At 37.5% G+C, this 19,288-nt stretch overlaps 1 protein-coding gene across 4 annotated transcripts in view; it reads right to left on the reverse strand.

Moving 5' to 3' along the window:
* The window catches only part of abcc12 (ATP-binding cassette, sub-family C (CFTR/MRP), member 12), a 29,109-nt gene extending 10,849 nt beyond the window's left edge, over positions 1-18,260 (reverse strand). The window contains exons 1-16 of one of the 4 annotated variants that reach the window (XM_017693243.2): positions 18,222-18,260; positions 11,934-12,002; positions 11,547-11,716; positions 10,989-11,135; positions 10,316-10,463; positions 9,684-9,920; positions 9,225-9,398; positions 8,602-8,749; positions 6,664-6,812; positions 6,201-6,308; positions 5,133-5,381; positions 4,870-4,941; positions 3,982-4,106; positions 3,072-3,144; positions 2,187-2,390; positions 283-417 (exon numbers count right to left, since the gene is read on the reverse strand). In XM_017693243.2, coding sequence (XP_017548732.1) covers positions 283-417; positions 2,187-2,390; positions 3,072-3,144; positions 3,982-4,106; positions 4,870-4,941; positions 5,133-5,381; positions 6,201-6,308; positions 6,664-6,812; positions 8,602-8,749; positions 9,225-9,398; positions 9,684-9,920; positions 10,316-10,463; positions 10,989-11,135; positions 11,547-11,716; positions 11,934-11,996 — 2,202 coding nt within the window. In that variant the 5' untranslated portion in view covers positions 11,997-12,002; positions 18,222-18,260. Of the gene's footprint in view, positions 1-282; positions 418-2,186; positions 2,391-3,071; positions 3,145-3,981; positions 4,107-4,869; positions 4,942-5,132; positions 5,382-6,200; positions 6,309-6,663; positions 6,813-8,601; positions 8,750-9,224; positions 9,399-9,683; positions 9,921-10,315; positions 10,464-10,988; positions 11,136-11,546; positions 11,717-11,933; positions 12,003-12,144; positions 12,268-18,221 lie in introns of those variants that run through there. The other 3 variants (XM_017693242.2, XM_017693244.2, XM_017693247.2) reach the window with 3 other exon arrangements.
* Positions 18,261-19,288: the final 1,028 nt, after the last annotated feature.

Genomic DNA, 19,288 nt, shown 5'->3' on the forward strand with positions numbered 1-19,288 from the left:
AGTGTTGTAAACGGTATCCAGACAGAAAACCAATTTCCAGAGAGGAAACTATTTACTTTTATGTAACTTGAACTGTTCAATCTAAAGCACCCAGCAAATGACATACTTTGCAGTTAGCTTTTGTCATGATTGTCATCTACCAACACTGTTTAAATTAAAAATGAATACTGTTGAATGACACCAATACCAGTACACTGGTATAAACAATGTATTGCACTATACAAAATCATGGTACGTGCAAGCAGAAATCAGTGTGCTGTCAATGAAAGGAAGATTCATTACACTGCTTTGTTCCAGCTGGAAGTTGGTGATGAGTTGGGCATATCGCCCCTTTGCTTTCATCAAAGTTCTGTGTGTTCCTGCTTCCTTAATCTCTCCATTCTCCAACAGCAAAATCTCATCACAGAACTCCAAATACTGCAGACAGAGTGACAGAGAGACAGAGAGACAGAGAGACAGAGAGACAGAGAGACAGAGAGACAGAGAGACAGAGAGACAGAGAGACAGAGAGACAGAGAGACAGAGAGACAGAGAGACAGAGAGAGCCACAAAACAAAATTATGATCTGACAACAGCCTTCAAATCTTTATTGGCATTGATACATTGAAAGAACTCATTAAGTTACTTTGATAGAACATTCAGGCTGGGTAAAATAGTTACCAGTCTGCTGGATTAGTATGACTCAATAAAAATAAATGAAAAGTGTGCACTGACTGCAATTTTCCCTCCCCATTCACCCATAGTTAAACCTTTCACCCCTATCTGACTATCTGATTAGATAAAACTGAACTGAGTTGAACTATCCATGTCTCCTCTAGCTCCTGTTCCTGAATACATGAAGTGCTCACCAGTTGCCAGATATTATTTCAAACCCTATATGATCCGTTTTCTAACCGAGTAGAGTCATTTAGAACCAAGTTTCTTGACCTGCTACTCATGAACTACTAGCCATGCACATTTTTGTTGTGTGTCCAGTTCCTGACACATCTGAGTCTGATAATTAGCACTATACAATCCACGATGGCTGATTCAGGTGTGTTTGGTAATAAAGAACTATAATTAACATAATATAGAAACTGCTTTTTAAATGAGTTTTTTATATGTTTTGGGGAGTTGAAGACCTTTTTGGTGGAAATATGTAATTACACGCAATGTAGAACATTTTCATGTCTGTTGAGCTTTGCAGCAGGGCAGGCACACCAAGTTGTTTCCCTTATGGGCCAGTAATGCTACTTCTTTCAATTTTAGCAAATATATTGTATAATGCTGGTTTAAGAAAGAAAAAAAAAAATTAAAGAAAAATAGAAGGAATGTGTGAGTTAAATACCTAGTAAAAGCAGCTACGTCAGTAGGAAGGCAATGGAATGTTAGGCCAGTAGGTTCTATCAGTATGGGAACAAGGTGGCGGACGCATACGTGGAGATAAGCGACTTTTATTGAGGGCAAATCCAGGGTCATGGTCATGACAGTCCAGGTTCATAGATCCAACACGGATAGAATGAGGGACAGACATGACGAAATCGCAAAACAGACTAACAGTTTGCACATCCACACAGCACATCCACACAGCACAAACAAAGACTTGCAATCACACAGGGGAAAACACAGGGCTTAAATACAAGAGGGTAAACCAGGGACAGGCGGAAACACAGGTGGAGACAATCAGGGATTGAGTCATGAAACAAGGGGGCAGGACTGAAAACCAAAACAAAGAAGCACATGAACAGGACTGGGAAGTAAACAACACGAGCACATGGACAGAATTGGGAGGGGCCTGACGGAGTTTCTATTAAGACCACATGTCTTTTTTGTTTTATCATACAACTTATTTAGTAACTTCACTGTAAAAAATGGTGCAGCTTTTAAACAAATGTAAAGCACAATTTATTCTTCTGTTAACTTAATATTACAAGCTTAATGAACTCAAAATTGAAAGTTAACCTAGTTATTTTTTATGTTAAAAGGATGCATATTTTCTTAGTGTACATAAAAAATTTTTTAATTATGAAGTTATAGTAGTGAATGAAAGTCTATGAATGGTAAGTGGTTATTAATTCAAATATTTCTTTCAGTGGAGTTTCTCAGGTGTGAAAACGTAATGGTACAGGACAAGAGTAAATATGAAAGGTTCAAAATGGCATGGGCTTTGACACAATGTTCTGCAAGTGGTGTGTTCACTGAATTACCTGGAGTTGATGTGTGACCAGAATCACAGACTTGCCCCTCAGCTCTTTTTTGATGCACTCCTCAAAAATGTGCTTGCCTACGTGAGCATCAACTGCAGAGAGAGGGTCATCCAACAGGAAGATGTCTCTCTTAGAGTAGACTGCTCTTGCTAGACTGACCCTCTGCTTCTGACCACCAGACAAGTTCAGACCACGCTCTCCAATCTACACACACACACACACACACACGAACAACTTATGTATATACAATCAGTCCTATATAAACACACAGATAAATAAACTGAGAGGGCCTTGCATCAACATGCATTTTTGGTGAACAGATCATGTTTGGATTTAACTCTAACTCATGAAAAGCCAGATGTAAACATGTCTAGGATGCATTGTGATTAGATTACAATCAGATCAACCAAACCACATTTGCAAGTGGTCAGAGATGGATCTAGATCTTTAACGCAGGTGTAAATGGAATGCATTTTCGTTATTCTTATTCAATCATGAAAGCATCTGCTAAAGTGCTGACAAGCAGGTGAGAGGATAAACAAGGAAATGAAAAATGGAGGATGCACAAGGCTGGAGTTATTCCCAAACCAAAAGCCATGCATTTTGATAACAGGGAAAAAAGTAAACAAAATTAAAATGGAAATGGTGCAAGTGTTGATGTCCTGTTTATGCAAGGAAAGTAAAATCGGACCTTATCTGGCCACACTAGGGAAAAGTGTAAACAGAATCCGGCCAAAATATATCCAGATATAATCCAGACATTAACACGTTAATGCAAAGTGTAAACAGGTTCATAGTTAAAATGTAGTTATCTGATGGCGTAACAAAAAACCAAGGACAATTATATAATCGCTAAGCAGTAAATCAACAATGAATCAAACAAACCTCTGTGTGGTCACCGTATGGAAGAATGGCCAAATCTGGACTTAGGCTACAGGCATGGATAACCTGGTCATACCTACAACACAATCACACATTCAAATATAGACACAGGCCGACAGTGACACAGTAATGAAGCTCACTCCATAACACAGTCAGGTATCTAATTTCATAGTAGAGGAGCCAAGATAAAGCAGCAAGATCTGTGTATGGTTAACTGCCCTATAAAACATTACAGGATAATGTATTACTGATACACATGGTGCCAAAAAAGCGTGTTACTCCTTGGCACTTAACCTATCTGAGTATCAAGCTGTTGGTAGTACTTGTGCCTTGCTAACATTTAACATGGTCCTTATGTATTACTATGGCCAGGTTTATGATCCATTACCTGTCCTGCCATGTTTCGTACAAAATAGTTAAAATAAAATGCTTTAAACTCTTATAAAGGCAAGTGATTCCCTGACAGCTGATCTCTACTCAATGCTCTGAGATTCTCAGAGGTTGGAGTAAGTGACCTAAAACTAGGTGAAAGCAGTGGCAAAAATATTTTCAAGGGAAAATAAAGCAGACCCCTTAAAGGTAATCAAATAGCATTCATTCCTTATGTTTCATCATGGTATACCAGACAGATGAGCTGACAGAAATAGTTTCAAATAGAATGGGCAAAACCATATATCCTGGATCTCAAGCTAAATGGCATTATGCTCTACATAAACTCTAGAATTTGATGATTTCCATAATGAAGATCTACAGCACATGAACTACAAACGAGCCCCATTTTGATAAAAGCATTATTCTAAACAGAATGACAGACATTTAGTAACCTTTCTTTATAGGGTCTGCGTCTCAATGTGCATTTATGCGTGTTTGACCATGAGTCTAAAGGTACGTATACAATTCAGGCATGTAGTACCTCTCCTGGTCAAAGGGTTCTCCCATTAGAATGTTATCTCGTACAGTTCCATGGAAGATCCAGGCCTGCTGGGAAACATATGCGAATGTTCCGTTTGCAGACACTGACCCACTCTGAAGGTGCATCTAAAAAAAATAGACAAATACCCTTCACAGATAATTGCATATGAAAACATTGCTCCATGTATTTGTTGTCCAAACAGGCCATCAGGGACAGAATAGGCACTATAGTAAAAGCTGTATTATAAGTATCATGGATATCATCTTACATAAGGGGTCTGAAGGTCCAACTCAGTTACTTAACACATTTAAACGGTGTGTTTGAACAGGGAAATCACCAAACTGTGCCAGACAGCTGCTGTATATTTTACTTTCTTTCTTTAGTTTTAGTTATTTGTTTTCTATTTGACTTATTTCTTTCTTATTCTTCATTGCAGAGCTCAACAATGACTGATCACATGACTAGCAGATGTCTGCCCAAACTACTAATATTCTATGTCTCTAACAGATGCACACATGGCTGGTCATGAATGCCTGGCTCACTGACCTGTATGTATTTACAACAATGATTATTGCTCCCAGTATATGCGCAGCTACTTGTACAGCCCACAACAGAAACTACATTAACCTGACAATCATTTGCAGATGAACCAACAGCTGCAGGGCAAATACAAAAGTCCTACATGAACATCTTTTGGTCAGACTGGGTTTCTGCAGATGGACAGAGAGCTCTCTTCGAATAGATATTAAAGACATTATTCCTGCCTAGACCCTGCTTTTCTAAACTCTTCTTCATTGGCACAAAGACACACTGGACCTCCAGAACTCCAGGAGTTTCAGATTCCTGGTTTATAGCTTAGAAACACAGGCATACAAGTACAAATGGTACCTGCTCGAGTATGCTTGAAATCAATGATGTTTTTCCACTTCCAACATTGCCACAAACTCCAAGCAGATTTCCCTGAGGAAAAATGCAAAATTAAAAAAAAAAAAAAAAAAACCAGAAACTAAGATCAGGCTTTGCTTCCTCAGAATAACAAAGTTATTAAAAAAGGTAGTGAAGCAATCCAGTCGCACTCTATTACAAGCATACACATCTATATTATCAATACATGTCTGTGTAACCTAGCAACCACAGCCACGGATACACACCTTGGGCAGGGTGAAAGTGATGTTCCTCAGTGTTGGGTTGGTGTGTGGTGTGTGAGTGTCGTTCTGAGTGACTTCTGTTGGTAACACTTCATCCCTCTTCAACCCATTAGCCACAGGTCTGCTGGGGGACTCTGAAGTAGAGACGTCTGGAACACCCCAGGCAAATGAAGCTTTATTCATCATTAAAGCAGCATCCAAGTCATTGTTCTGGATCAGATATGGGTCGGGATCCTTTACCAAGAGGAGCCTCTAAACAAGCAAAAAAGAGATCTTGGTATGATGAACGAGATGGATTACATGCAGTCAAATGTGTTGATTTCCAGCCATCAGTCTATGCTAACCAATGATTTCTATCAATTTCATATGGGGGAGAACTCATTTATTAAGACACGGTCCTCACTACTGTCCAAAAGTCTGGAATACCTTGCCATATTAATTTTTCTTCTTTTCTATAGAAAGAGAACTTCTAAAATGTGGATTTAAATATTGCAATTTATTTGCAAAAAAAGTATTTTTAGATGTTCTAACTCAATATTTCAAGAATTCTGTGAATCCATTTCTGAAATATGATGTTTGCTGAATATTAATGCTATTAAAACTTCTAAAATTCTCAATGTTATGCAGCTTTCCCTGTCATTTCAGAATTTTCTACAGCTATGTTCTGGACACATGTACATTTCTTAATTTTTATTTAGAGCTTTCTATTGTCCTACTAATTACTCAAAACTAAAGTTGATCAGGACAATCCTAATAGAATTATTTTATCTGCTATCTAATACTATTCATAAAAGATGGACATCTTTTTATTGTCTTATTATTTTACATTATCTTATCATTCTTATTATCAAATGAAGCTAAAAATTTACACCTATTTAAAGAGGAACTCTTATTTAAATGCTGAATGTTCATCTAGGGCTTCCCCCAAAATGCTTCAAGATAAACAAGCCAAATAAAGTTTAAACTAGCATTATGTGCCATCAGCGTCAATAGTAGTCTGCCATTAACTGTTTCACAAGCACAGGATAAAAAATATTTATCCCACAAACACATAAAAAAAAGCATTCAAACCTTTAGTCGTGCCAAGGCCACTTTAGATTCAGCTAGGGATTTTACAGAGAATGGCAGGAGACCCATAGACATCCGCATTGAGTTAAACACAGCAATGATGGTGTATGCCTACAAAAGGTATACACAGAGATAGAGAAAAAACATTTGGGATGAACAAATCAATTGATTAATTGATTACATAAAAATATGCTGTATACTGTAATACATGGGCAAACCACATTGAAAGAGCATCCTAACGGTCTTTTACAATATGTGATTGTGTAATTATATTGTCACTGGATGCCTTGACTAGGACTTTGAATTCAATTCATGCAGTGATAAAGGAGGCCACATGCTGCATAATGTGAGGGAGACAATATTACAACCCAGCAGACAGACAATAAATTGGACAATATTTTCAAATGGTCCAATACATATTCTTCCTAGTCTAGAACAAGAGGATGTAACCTTGGCAAAAACTCACCGCAGAGGGTTGCAGAGGGAGTCCAATCGTAGTGTGCACAATGAAGGTGAAGATGGTGGCCAGAGTCGGAACTAGTGTTGTTAAGGAAGAGTTCACACTCTGAACATATCCTGCTTTTTCCAACAGCAATCTCTCCTTCTTCCTAATGTCTAGTGAGTGAGTGAGTGAGTGAGTGAGTGAGTGAGTGAGTGAGTGAGTGAGTGAGTGAGTGAGTGAGTGAGTGAGTGAGTGAGTGAGTGAGTGAGTGAGTGAGTGAGTGAGTGAGTGAGTGAGTGAGTGAGCAAATAAGAGAAAAGTATGTATTAAAATAGTTTCAAGACAGTGTATCAATCAGTCTTTATGTACAGTGAGGATGACCCCCATTAACAATGTAGCCAAGTAAATGAAGGTGCTGAAAAGTAAAAAATACATTTGTGATAGTAGAAGTATAGTAAATAAAAGCTTAAAATATGACCAAGAAATTATTATTAAAACAGCACAAAAAAATAAAATGAGGAAATATTTAGAAAAACAGGACAAATCAGAAGAATCAAATAAAATTAGATATAGATAGTAAAAAAAAAAACTAAAAATGATAAAAATTAATAAATCAAACTACTGAGTAAGGCAAGAAAAAATAAAACGACAGCAATAATGATAAAATAAAATGATAAAATAAAAAAGAAATAAAATCAACCAACAAAGCAACTAAGACAGATTATATAAAAAACTAAACTTAAATAACGGAAAAGATTCTTTGAATAATGACTTTTCACAGACACACTTGTTGGGGTCACTAACAATTTTATAGCAAATAAATTTAAAGACAGAATTTTAATTAATAATTTATGAACTATTAGACCAGTAGGCAATACAAGCCCATCCAAGCCTGGGGGAAAACATGGATTCTTTATTTTAAAAGATTAGCATGCAGTAATAATTTCACAAATGATTAGGCAGTAGGCAGCTGACCAATTTACAACAGTTATATTTACAATTTGGTTAAACTTTAAGCCCACGAGAAAAATAACCACCACAGTGATTGCAGAATGTGTGGTAATCAAATAAAGTAGTTCACTGTAAACAACAAAGGCAGAGTCTATAAGCAAAAGCACACGTCTTGTGCTGGAGTTCAATTAAGGAGACAAAAAATTTCACTTTTAATATTCTGGTTTACTTGACATTTACATTTACGGCATTTGGCTGACGCTCTTATCCAGAGCGACTTACAATTTGATTATTGTTACACAGGTAGGCCAAGGCAGTGTTAGGAGTCTTGCCCAAGGACTCTTATTGGTATAGTGTAGGGTGTTTACCCAGGTGGGGGATTGAACCCCAGTCTACAGTGTAGAAGGCAGAGGTGTTAACCACTACACTAACTAACCACCTGACACTCACACTACTGGCAATAACAAAAGATTGGAGTCTGTTATACAGGGGTCTAACAATTTGCCAAGACATTGTGATATTGCAATACAAAACTGTGACATTATTATCATGAAGAATGGACATTCTATTAATTATGTCATCATCTGGGCACTAGATTTTGAATGAATACAGTCCTTTACATTTTTGCTTTTTTTTGTCATTTCTTGACATCAAAACAAATGCAAAAAGTTGGAAGTGTACATTCAAACCTGTCCATACACAATGGAAACTGAATGAAGATGTAATTTATGGAATAACTCACCCTGTAATTAAATCTGTACTGACATAATTCAATTGAATAGTATAGCAAAAGGACGGTAGTAGCATTATTTATTGGGTTACATCTTTGACCAGAGAAGAAAAATGAGATCCTGTCTCACACTCTGCTTATGATCTGCTTCTGAGCATATTAATATAAAAACGCATTCGCGAAATTTGACTAGGCTATTTTCTGGTATCTGGAAGGTAATTTATTTAATTTTCACGTATGCTGTCTAAATTAGCAGTGGTTACTGACTATAAAACAGGTACCTGTGATTTTCTTTTCAAAAGACTCTTCCCATGCATACATCTTAATGAGTTTGATGCATGTCAAAACTTCATTCATAGTGCGAACACGTTTGTCCGTGACAGAGATAGCCCTCCTCCGGAACACATTGATCAGTCTGGCAACGAAGAACTGCGCACACACACAAACATTCATTTTTAAAATGACAGCTGCATTTGGCATAAATGTTTTACCTCATGACAAATGTCTCCACAACTGTTGTGGGGATATTTTGTATAACCCATAACTAAACGTTCATTTTGGTTGATACTGTCGTGAACAACGTAAATAAATAAATAAATAAATAAATATAATACAGTCCACATTATAAATAGAAATTTACACTATCTTACATTCATGAAGTGAAATGAGGGAGTTGAACAGGATGCAAAGGTCCACCTCTAGTGGATGCACATGCATCAGTGTGTTTGTAAACAAAAATTGGCACTGAATTATCAGTTGTATCTGTTACTGCCCCACCCTGCATATGTACACACATACCCTTTCATAAACTGTAGAACTTTTAAAATGTAAAAAACTAGTATTAAAATCTGAGAGAGTTGTTCCTTTAGGAGGGTGACGTGTTAAAGAGAGACCACTAGCTCACCTGTATAGGTATAAAGATCAAGAAGGTCAAGACTCCTATAAGAGCTGTGTAGCCCAGGATGAAGCAAGAATAGATGATGCACACAACCAGCAGCACAGGGACACACAACAGAAACGTGCCAAAAATCACCGCTTCAAACATACGATAGCCGTCACTCGTCAATACGTTGATCATCTGAGAAAGCGACAAAACACAGCGCTATACAGTAAACATACAGTTGCATTCTAATTTAAAGATCACAACATTATAATGCAAAATCACCACATTATAATTTTTACTTCTGCAAGTGTGTTCATTTGTTTTTTTAAATAACGTTAACAGTTTTTAAAATCCTTTTTTTTCTATGTTTGTGCCATTTAATCTCAAACGAGGGATAAACATCTTTAACTTATCCTTTCTTTAAAGAAGAATAAAGAATCATTAATCATTCTACCAATCAGTAAATCACTCCTAGGCTACCTCTCCCACTGTGATGCCGTTGAGTGTTCTAAGGGAGATGATTTTCTCAAAGGCAAGTATGCTGAATGCTCCTTTCATTCGTATGGCAGTACGCAGGTTCACGGCCCAGAAAAGTGAGGCAAAGAATGCTTTACAGAATTCAGTGACGAACAGGGCCACACACAGCCCCACGCCATACAGCAGCGTTGACGAGTCAGGCTCCTCTGCATACCTCAGGATTTTATACACTAGAATAGCCTGCAGAATACAGAATACATTTTCAGACAATGAAATGAACTGATCATGTTATAGCTACGTGTTTATGCACTCACATCAAGTAGAATTTCAGCTTTACATATGATTAAGTACATCGCAAACTGCCTTTGAAGTGTACTTGCGATTGAAATGCCAGCTGTAGTGATTTGACATTTAATATATTAATGTAACATTTGACATCTAATGTATGTACATGCAGCCCACAGGTGTAGCAGTGTTATTCTTTTGTCAAATATTCTTTCAGCATTTGTGAGAGCCCTTGGTCGTGGTCTCCTAATGATATGATTTTGAGACACTACTGGCAACAAGTTAGTGCATCCAGACGTAAGTCTGCAGCTTTGCGCATGAGGGGCAATAAAAAGTAAAGAAGAACGTACCGGTCCAATAAATACTGCAAATGTGAAGAGGACAGAGATGAAGAAAGACACTATGAAGCGTGTCCTCTGGAAACGCATCACTACTGAGGAGAGAGAGGCTTTCTCAATGCCTTTACGTTCCACCTCTTCATCCCAAATCCTCTTGAGCCTTCATACAAACAGTGTTAATCATATAAAACAATAATGCCGATATAGCTAGTCCTTAAAAAAGTTACTCATTCATGCTGCACTCACCTAATTTACCAGTTAGTGAAATCATTAGTGCAACTCTAATTAGTTTTTCACCATAATACATTTGTGTTAAATGATTAACATGCAGACATTTCACAGTGTATCTCATACAAGAGTCTATACTACCACATTGCTCACTCTCAAAAATAAAAGGTGCCACATTTTTGATTCCCTAAAGAATCCTTCAATAGATGATTCTAGAAATAACCCTTAAATTAGTAGAGAACCTTTACCATGTGTAAGAGCTCTTTATAGCTTTAAAAGGTCTTTCACGCCCACACATCTGATTTACAACAATGGTTCTTCTATGGAACTGTTTGAAGAACGCTTTTTTCCAAAGTGTTTGACTATAAAACATTTCTACTAAAAGTGTATACTAATGACTGAATAATGCATCTTAAAATGAAAAATCCAATTATAAATTTAAAGAGTCAGCCATTACCTTTTGCCATTTTTGTGGGCTCCATCATAGGGAGAGAGGCTGAAAGAGTTCATATCCAAACGGTTTCTGAAAAGCTTCCACATCATGGGGGTCATCCATGCAAATGAGGTGAAGGAGAAGAACCCTGCTTCGTCCATGGGGTTTGAACTGCAGTAGGATAAAGAGAACAAAACAACTGGTATAAACCATTTTTGATTATTTCTCTACCACTGGACATGAAACCAAAAATAGCAAAGACAAATCAGACAATGTACACTGGCTGATTGCACATTACACAGTAAAACCCAAAAAATAGCTATACAAGAATGGACTTTTGGAACATTTGAGTTGCTTTAACTTGTTTTATTACAAGCCATAAAACTAAATAAGTTAAAGAGTAAAAAGTAAAGTCAAAGGTTTCTTTCCATAAAATTGGGATTTTACAGAGTGTGAATTGTGGCTTGAATCAGCAAATTGGGGCTTGTCTTGGTTCCCAAAGCCAAACATGTTGTAATTCCTCTGGTAGAACTACTAATCTTTTTTATGGATATTTATGAGTGTGTATAATTTGTTCCTTACCCAGAGCTGAAGCGGATTGGGATCAGGGTCTTCATGCTAGCATGATATTTGTTTGGTTGTTTGATGGGGGGCTCCGTTTCTCTGTAGTCTGGAACTGCAGGGTTTTCAGGAAATGAACTCATGGTCATATTTGCGTTATTTCTCCAAGATGCACTCTCTCTCCTCGGTCTCTGCAGGGAGAAAGGGAAAGTGAATAGTGAGAAGAGATGAGAGAGGAGAAGAACATGGACAATTATGTAAAATTAACATGAGACAAAAATATGAAAGCACAAACAAGATAAAGATCTGATCAGAGAGCAAGTGAAAAAGTAAGACGAAAAAGATGCATTAAAGAAAGAGGGAATGGATGGCTGAAGATGGAGAGAAAAAAAACCCTGGTTTACTTACGAAAGATATTCCTTCTACATTGTCTTTTTCTGTGGTGTGACGTGAAAAGCTCTTTGTTTTCATTTTTTTCTGTAGATAAAGAAAAACAATGATGTAACCAAACAAAAGTCATCAAATAAGCTTTAGTAGCAGTTATCACAAAATACTAGATTGCAACCTTATATCAGCAAAAAATAACACTAGCTTATTCCAGTTAAAATCACAAGCTCACCACAGATATTCTCAATACCCCTTACTCTGCAATACTGTAAAAGGTGAAATCAGAAGAGTACTTGTGCTTGTCTCAAGGAGGGAAGAGAAGTGACCAGGTCAGATTCATTCACAACACTTATTTGCCAGCAGCAATGTGCTATATCATCCCATGCTCAGGTACGTCAGACTTTTACGAGTTTCAAAGGTCAACCAGAGCAGAGGTCTCTGCTAGTTTCCCATAATGTCAACATTGTGGTCTTGACTTCTCAACAACCTCCCCAATGCTGGACACAGCTTTATCGTTAACTTTCAATCACTCTTTCCTTTTAATCTCGAATTGGTCAGTTAAAGACAAGACATTAAGTTCAAAGATGTGCTGAGAAAGTGGAAGTGGTTCTCTGTAATGGCAATTCTGTTTATTTGCACTGATTTTGCATCAGTCACAGTGACCAAAGAAGCTTCCTCCCAACCTGAATTTCACTGTGCACTCTGACAATCAAGCAAACACCAAAAGCGCCCCCTGTATGCGCAACCATGTCTCACCTAAAACAAACAACCTATTATATACATTTCCTTTCCTTTAGCCTTTATTTTAAACATTAACCTAGAGACGCTGTGGGTGAGAGGATAAATGTTTTTGACAGGGTTTTTTTTTTTTTTTTTTTTTTTACCTGCCATACTTAAATATTATCTCAAAAAGATAAGGAAATTGATCCTTCTAATCCTAATTACAAGTGATCTTATAACATAAAAAATTCAGTTTTACAGTCTGAAGCATAGTTTTGCATTTTCCATGCACCATATCAGCATCATGAGCTAATGACCCTTCTAGTCCTCATTGAAATGAATCATCTGTGCTAAAACAGGAAAACACAAAAAGCAGTGCAGGTGGTTGATAGGACTACAAATACAGTATGTATAAAACACAAATGTACAACAACCCAGGTTTACCTAAATATCTGTTTAAATTATTGGTCAAATCTAAACATATGTATTTTCTTTTATTTCTGCACCAAAATGATTCCAATGTGATACTGACATACTGCTTTTCAGTTTTAGTAATATTTGTAGCAATATACACACTAGTGTTCAAAAGTTTGGGCTTGCTTTTTCAAAAATTGCAAAATAATGTTTGGAAAAATGGTAGACAAATTCAATTTGGTTGCAGACAAGCATATAAAATGATTCTAATATGCTAGTCCTTTCCAATTTCACAGATTTCAAATAATTAGTAGGATACTAGTAAGCTGTTAATAAAAATAAAGAAATTTTATGTGTCCAGAATCATAAACTGAACTGTAGATGAGCCGAAAATACTTTACAACGAGAATGAGGTTATAATAAAATTAATATCCATAATTCATTATATTTCGAATTGGAAATCCAATCTCAAGGTAGATAACAACAAATAATTACTGTCAATAGATAATTACAGTAAACTATTTATCAATGTATCCTTGTTGACAATTCTTTAAAAATTGAATAAAACATTTGGCAAATATTTGCAATTTTTAAATCCACACTGTATAAGTTAACCAAAATAAGCTGTGTCAATATTGTTTTTAGAACAGGTTCATTAACTGTATTAATGCTAACTTAAAATAAATATCAAATACAGTGACATATTTGAAAAATACTGTGAAATTTCATTATATCAATACCTCCTAGCACTAATTCACTTCCCTGTGGTGTGGAGGAGCTTCTGAGTCTGAGTTGGTCAACTTTAAGAAGACAATAGATATGCTAAATAATAGAGCACAGGTGATTATTATACTTAGTTTATGTTCATCAAAACTGCCCGGATTCAATATCAAGCTATTTTCCAAATATATAACTATCAGATTATATTTAATATTAGCATAAACAAAGTTAATGAACATCCTGAGTTCTCTATAATAAGAAAATGTTATTTTTTTGTTTTTTTTTTTTTCTTAAAATGTTTCTCTTAAAAATTACACCAAATGGAACCTCAGAATACAGTGAAACATTTACCAGACACAAACCCCTTTTCCAGAAAGGAAAGCTGCCATTTAGTCTTATTTTGAACTACACTACAGTTAACTGTCAGGTCCTCAACACCAATGCACACAGAATAGAATATACATTAGTTTTCCCCCTATTCACAAACACCCTCTAAACCTAACAATTAACAGATGAGTTGAATTAGGCATGTTGAGCAGGGAAATTACAGAATTGCGATGAATAGAATGTCACTGCCATTATGTAAGGCAAAATAAAAAAAATCTTCAAGGATACCTAAAGATGTTTTCGTGGTATGTGATATGTACCACAATATTTCATTTAGTACAAAGATTGATAAGTTGGATTGATAAGTTGGACCAATTAAACAAAACCTATTAAACTCTCTTCTTGATGAAACATGCAGTTGGTCAGTGTTCTTCCCTTACAGTATTTACAATATCCAAGATAAGACCCCAACAAGATATACTGGGAATTATTCAAATTAAAACCAAGCAATTCATTGGTTAATGAATAATTCACAAAATGCTAACACAGTGTTTTACTGACATCCTTGCTAAACATTAATTTAACTCAAAGGGAAGGCACTCTAAAAAGTAAGCAGTAGGTTAGAGGCCATAGCTGCCTGTTGCAGAAAAACTTTATTACTGTGAACCTGGTGTCAACTACGTCAAACTGCAATCTGATTAGTCATGTTGCTTAACAACATTTCTGCCACCTAAGTGCACAACACTTGCTATTGACATGCATTATCTTTTCAGTTTAGGCCTAAAAAACAAAGAATTTTAGCACTCCTACATGTCAAGTAGGATATCGCTGCTGTCGGAAGAAAACCTCGTATCTCCAAAATGCTAACTTTACAGCAGAAGGAAAAAAACTTACTTTACTTTTAACGCAAGTCAATGGAACCAGACTTTTTGGCCAGACATTTTGGGCCGTTTCTTTTGGTCCATTCATCATAAAATTTACACACAATGTAAAGGTCAACAGTTTTTTTTTTTCAAATTATGCCAAAAACTAAAAAACGACAAAAATGGAGATACGAGGTTTTCTTCCAACAACAGGGATATGTAGACATACAACAAGCATTGAATAATGGATAAATAAATGCATGACCATTTTACCAAAGCACTTGCTCTGTTAAAGACTTCCTGGCCCCTCAGAGATAGGTGGCTCTAGGCACTTATACATGAGGACATAGATTTCTTTCCTATGTTCATCCACATAAGGGTGAGTAAAATCATTCAAGCTTTTAGGGATTGCTAGTTATAGCCATTTTTTCACCTCTCAGACTAAATATCCAGTAACTATCATAAGCCTTACTATTAATATTTTGTGGTGAAATTCATGAGTGGCATGTTTCCGAAAAGCCAGTGACATTTTAGCATTTCATACGCATAAAATATTTGTAGAAATGATCTAAAGGATTTTTACAAGGAAGTCAAACACAGTACAAAGCATGTTACCATACAATCTCTGTTAAACATCTCCAGGAATTCTGCAAAGCAAGAGAGAAAGAGAACAAAGAGAAGGTAGTACATCTGTATCGTCCTCATTCCAAATATTGTAGCTCTATAGAAGCAGGTGTGTCGCCACACTCACTTGTCTTTCGACAGAACTCAGTTTTTTGTATTGGTTGATCATGTAATATTTTCTTTTTTGTCTTGTCAAACAAAAACAAACTTGGCGGCTGGTGAGATAGATACTCACCAACCCCAAGACCAAATGAAACACTGTTTCTGAATATTCCTCTGTTTATTTCAGAAATGTATGTTGTATATATGTCATTCTACAACAATGGTTCCTGACCCTGGTCCTGGAGGATCCCCTGCCAAAACACTTCCACTTCAACTCAGGAAGGATTTGTTAAGTAGGAGATTTAGGCAGTATTAGGAATGTTTGGAAATGGGTAAACATTAAACTGTGCAGGGCAGGGGGTCCTCCAGGACCAGGGATGGGAACAGAAGCAGCGTTACCCTGCAATGACTAATTTCAGCAGAAAAATTGTGGAAATGTTAAAAGGGCCTATTTTTATGAGTATGAGTAAATGAGCACAGTATCCATGCATCCCTAATTATAATTAGGCATATGAAATCTGCAAGATTTTTAAAAAGTTGGGTTCTGATAAATATATTTATCATCATCAGAACCCAACAGACCCTAACAAAAACTGAAACACAGAACCATTATTTCTGTCCACTGCACTGGGTTAGACTTTTTTTCCATCAATAGCTACAGTAATGTAAATCAGTATATACGCTAAGTGTCAAAAAGCTCTTGCTTTTATAATGATATAAAAAATTTGTAATATTTTAGTAACAGACGTCCAGGTAGTTCCAAAAGTTCAGAAATGTTTTCATGCAGGTGTACATGCAGTAAACACAGAAAAAGTTCAGTGCCAGGTTTACTGGACATTGGAAAAAATACTTGTGTGTGATGCTATTTATTATGTAGAACACAAGAACGTTTCATAATAAAACTCTGTCTCGGCACTGGGGATGTTAATTTGATGGCCTCACAAAAAGAGTTTCAACTGGGCGAAAAAAAATGCAGCTGGATTGGTTTGTGTGGCTGAGAGACAGAAAAGAAACGATACAATAAGGCTAAGTTGTAATAAAGCAGGAACACTGTGCTGCTCACAGTAAAATTGATGACCGTTGAAAAAAGTAACTAGCCCCCTTTGAGTAAGATAACAGACACTTAAAGGTTGCTTGAATCTCTGTGAAAGAGGACAGCACAGCTCTGGCACCTGAAGCAACTGAAACAACACAAAACCTCTCTATGAACACTTTAAAGCTTCAGTGTGGTAAGATACCAATATTTAGTTATATAATTTTAAAAACTGAGAACAAAAGAATTTGATGTCAGAAAGTGCACAGAAGAAACATCTCAATTCACACCTAAGTTAGTTGGTCACAGTACCGTGTGGCTGTATTTAGGCAGCTAACTAATTAGCAAACGATTCCTTCTCTAGGTGAATCCGAATCTGTACGTGCTTGAGGAAAAGATTTCCCAACAGAACAGTGTAACGGTTTATTAAATAAACCTATATGATTAGTTGACAGGAACTGTTCATATGTAAACAGCATACAGCATATCACAAAAGTGAGTACACCCCTCACATTTCTGCAGATATTTAAGTATATCTTTTCATGGGACAACACTGACAAAATGACACTTTGACACAATGAAAAGTCATCTGTGTGCAGCTTATATAACATTGTAAATTTATTCTTCCCTCAAAATAACTCAATATACAGCCATTAATGTCTAAACCACCAGCAACAAAATTGAGTACACCCCTAAGAGACTACACCACTAAATGTCCAAATTAAGCACTGCTTGTCATTTTCCCTCCAAAATGTCATGTGACTCATTAGTGTTACTAGGTCTCAGGTGTGTTCAAATTTGTAGGACAGCTCTCACACTCTCTCATACTGGTCACTGAAAGTTCCAACATGGCACCTCATGGCAAAGAACTCTCTGAGGATCTTAAAAGACGAACTGTTGCGCTACATGAAGATTGCCAACACCCTGAAACTGAGCTGCAGCACAGTGGCCAAGATCATCCAGCGTTTTAAAAAAGCAGGGTCCACTCAGAACAGACCACGTGTTGGTCGTCCAAAGAAGCTGAGTGCACGTGCTCAGCGTCACATCCAAATGCTGTCTTTGAAAATTAGGTGCAGGAGTGCTGTCAGCATTGCTGCAGAGATTGAAGAGGTGGGGGGTCAGCCTGTCAGTGCTCAGACTATACACCGCACGCTACATCAAATTGGTCTGCATGGCTGTCACCCCAGAAGGAAGCCTCTTCAATAATTATGCTGTCTAATCAGCATCTTGATATGCCACACCTGCCTGTGAAGTGGATAGATTATCTTGGCAAAGGAGAAGTGCTCACTGACACAGATTTAGACACATTTGTGAAGAATATTTGAGAGAAAAAGGCCTTTTGTGTACATAAGCACATCTTAGATCTTTGAGTTCAGCTCATGAAAAATAGAAACAAAAGTGTGGCGTTTATATTTTTGTTCAGTGTAGATTACATTTAGCTAACCTAGTGTGATGGTGCAGTGCATGCCCATCACTGAGATTAATAGGAATGTTTCATGTACCTACCTTGATGTCCTGTGTAGAAGGGGATGAGGGCAAATGGGAGGTAAAGTGGACAAGGCTTTTTGTCCGTGTTGGGCGGATCGACCTTCAGGGAGGGAAAGGGGCATCAGTGTTCTAAAGGGAAAAACCTGCAAAGGAATTAACTGGTTAATTAATGAATACTTACCGGTAATATGTACATAGTAGTCACTAATAGACAGTAGCTGTATAGATGGGTGTGTGTATATATGTTTGTGTGTGTATGTAAATTAGAGCCCTGGGACATCGTCCCTTCAAGCAAGTTATTAGTTTAGTCGGGGCGGGGCTTCGACGATAAGAACGCTCGGTGTTCTCTCAGCCAGGTCTTCTCAGCTACCTGTGAGAGGAGTGGTTTAATCCCAGTGTGAGGCTGTTAGCTGCTTGTAACAGCTTGGGAATAACCTGTGTGATGAGGATTAGCCTTGCAGCGAAGCCTCAAGTTTATCTCTCGTTTTATTTCTGTTTGATTCAGTTTTTCTTTTGTTTTGTGTGTAATAAAATAAGCACGTGTGCACTTGAACTTGGAGTCTCGCCTCCTCGTATCCACACCCACGCCCATAGTGCCAACTTGGCCGTGTGTAAATCCCGGTGTCTCTTCTTTTGGAGGTTGCACCGTTACAAATGGTGGCAGCAGTGTAAGAAGTACGGAGTAGCGTGCAAGGCTTGCGGACGCCCAGCGTCTGACGCATCGGGTGTCCCTGCAGTTTGACCAGCACAGCGATAGAGTACAGTGGAAAAAAGGGGGTGATGGCGCCCAAGAAGCAGGTGCCGATGACCGAGACGGAGCAACAAAGCGACTTACCTTCTACCTCCGACGGGACGTCCGGCCCGAGGTCTGCGAGCGTCGAGGAACTGTGCAAAATGCTCAGCGGCTTCATGCAAGAGCAGCGACAGAAGGCCGAGAGGCAAGAGCAGCGACAGAAGGACGAGCTGCAACGTAAAGAGGCCGAAAGGCAAGAACAGCGGTGGCGCGCTATGCAGCACCAGTTTGGCTTGCTACAGCAGCAAGTTAGCACGACGCGGTGGCAGGAAAGGTCGGAACGCGGAGCCGA

Source organism: Pygocentrus nattereri, chromosome 25 (assembly GCF_015220715.1).
Source record: "Pygocentrus nattereri isolate fPygNat1 chromosome 25, fPygNat1.pri, whole genome shotgun sequence".
Classification (NCBI taxonomy): Eukaryota; Metazoa; Chordata; class Actinopteri; order Characiformes; family Serrasalmidae; genus Pygocentrus; species Pygocentrus nattereri.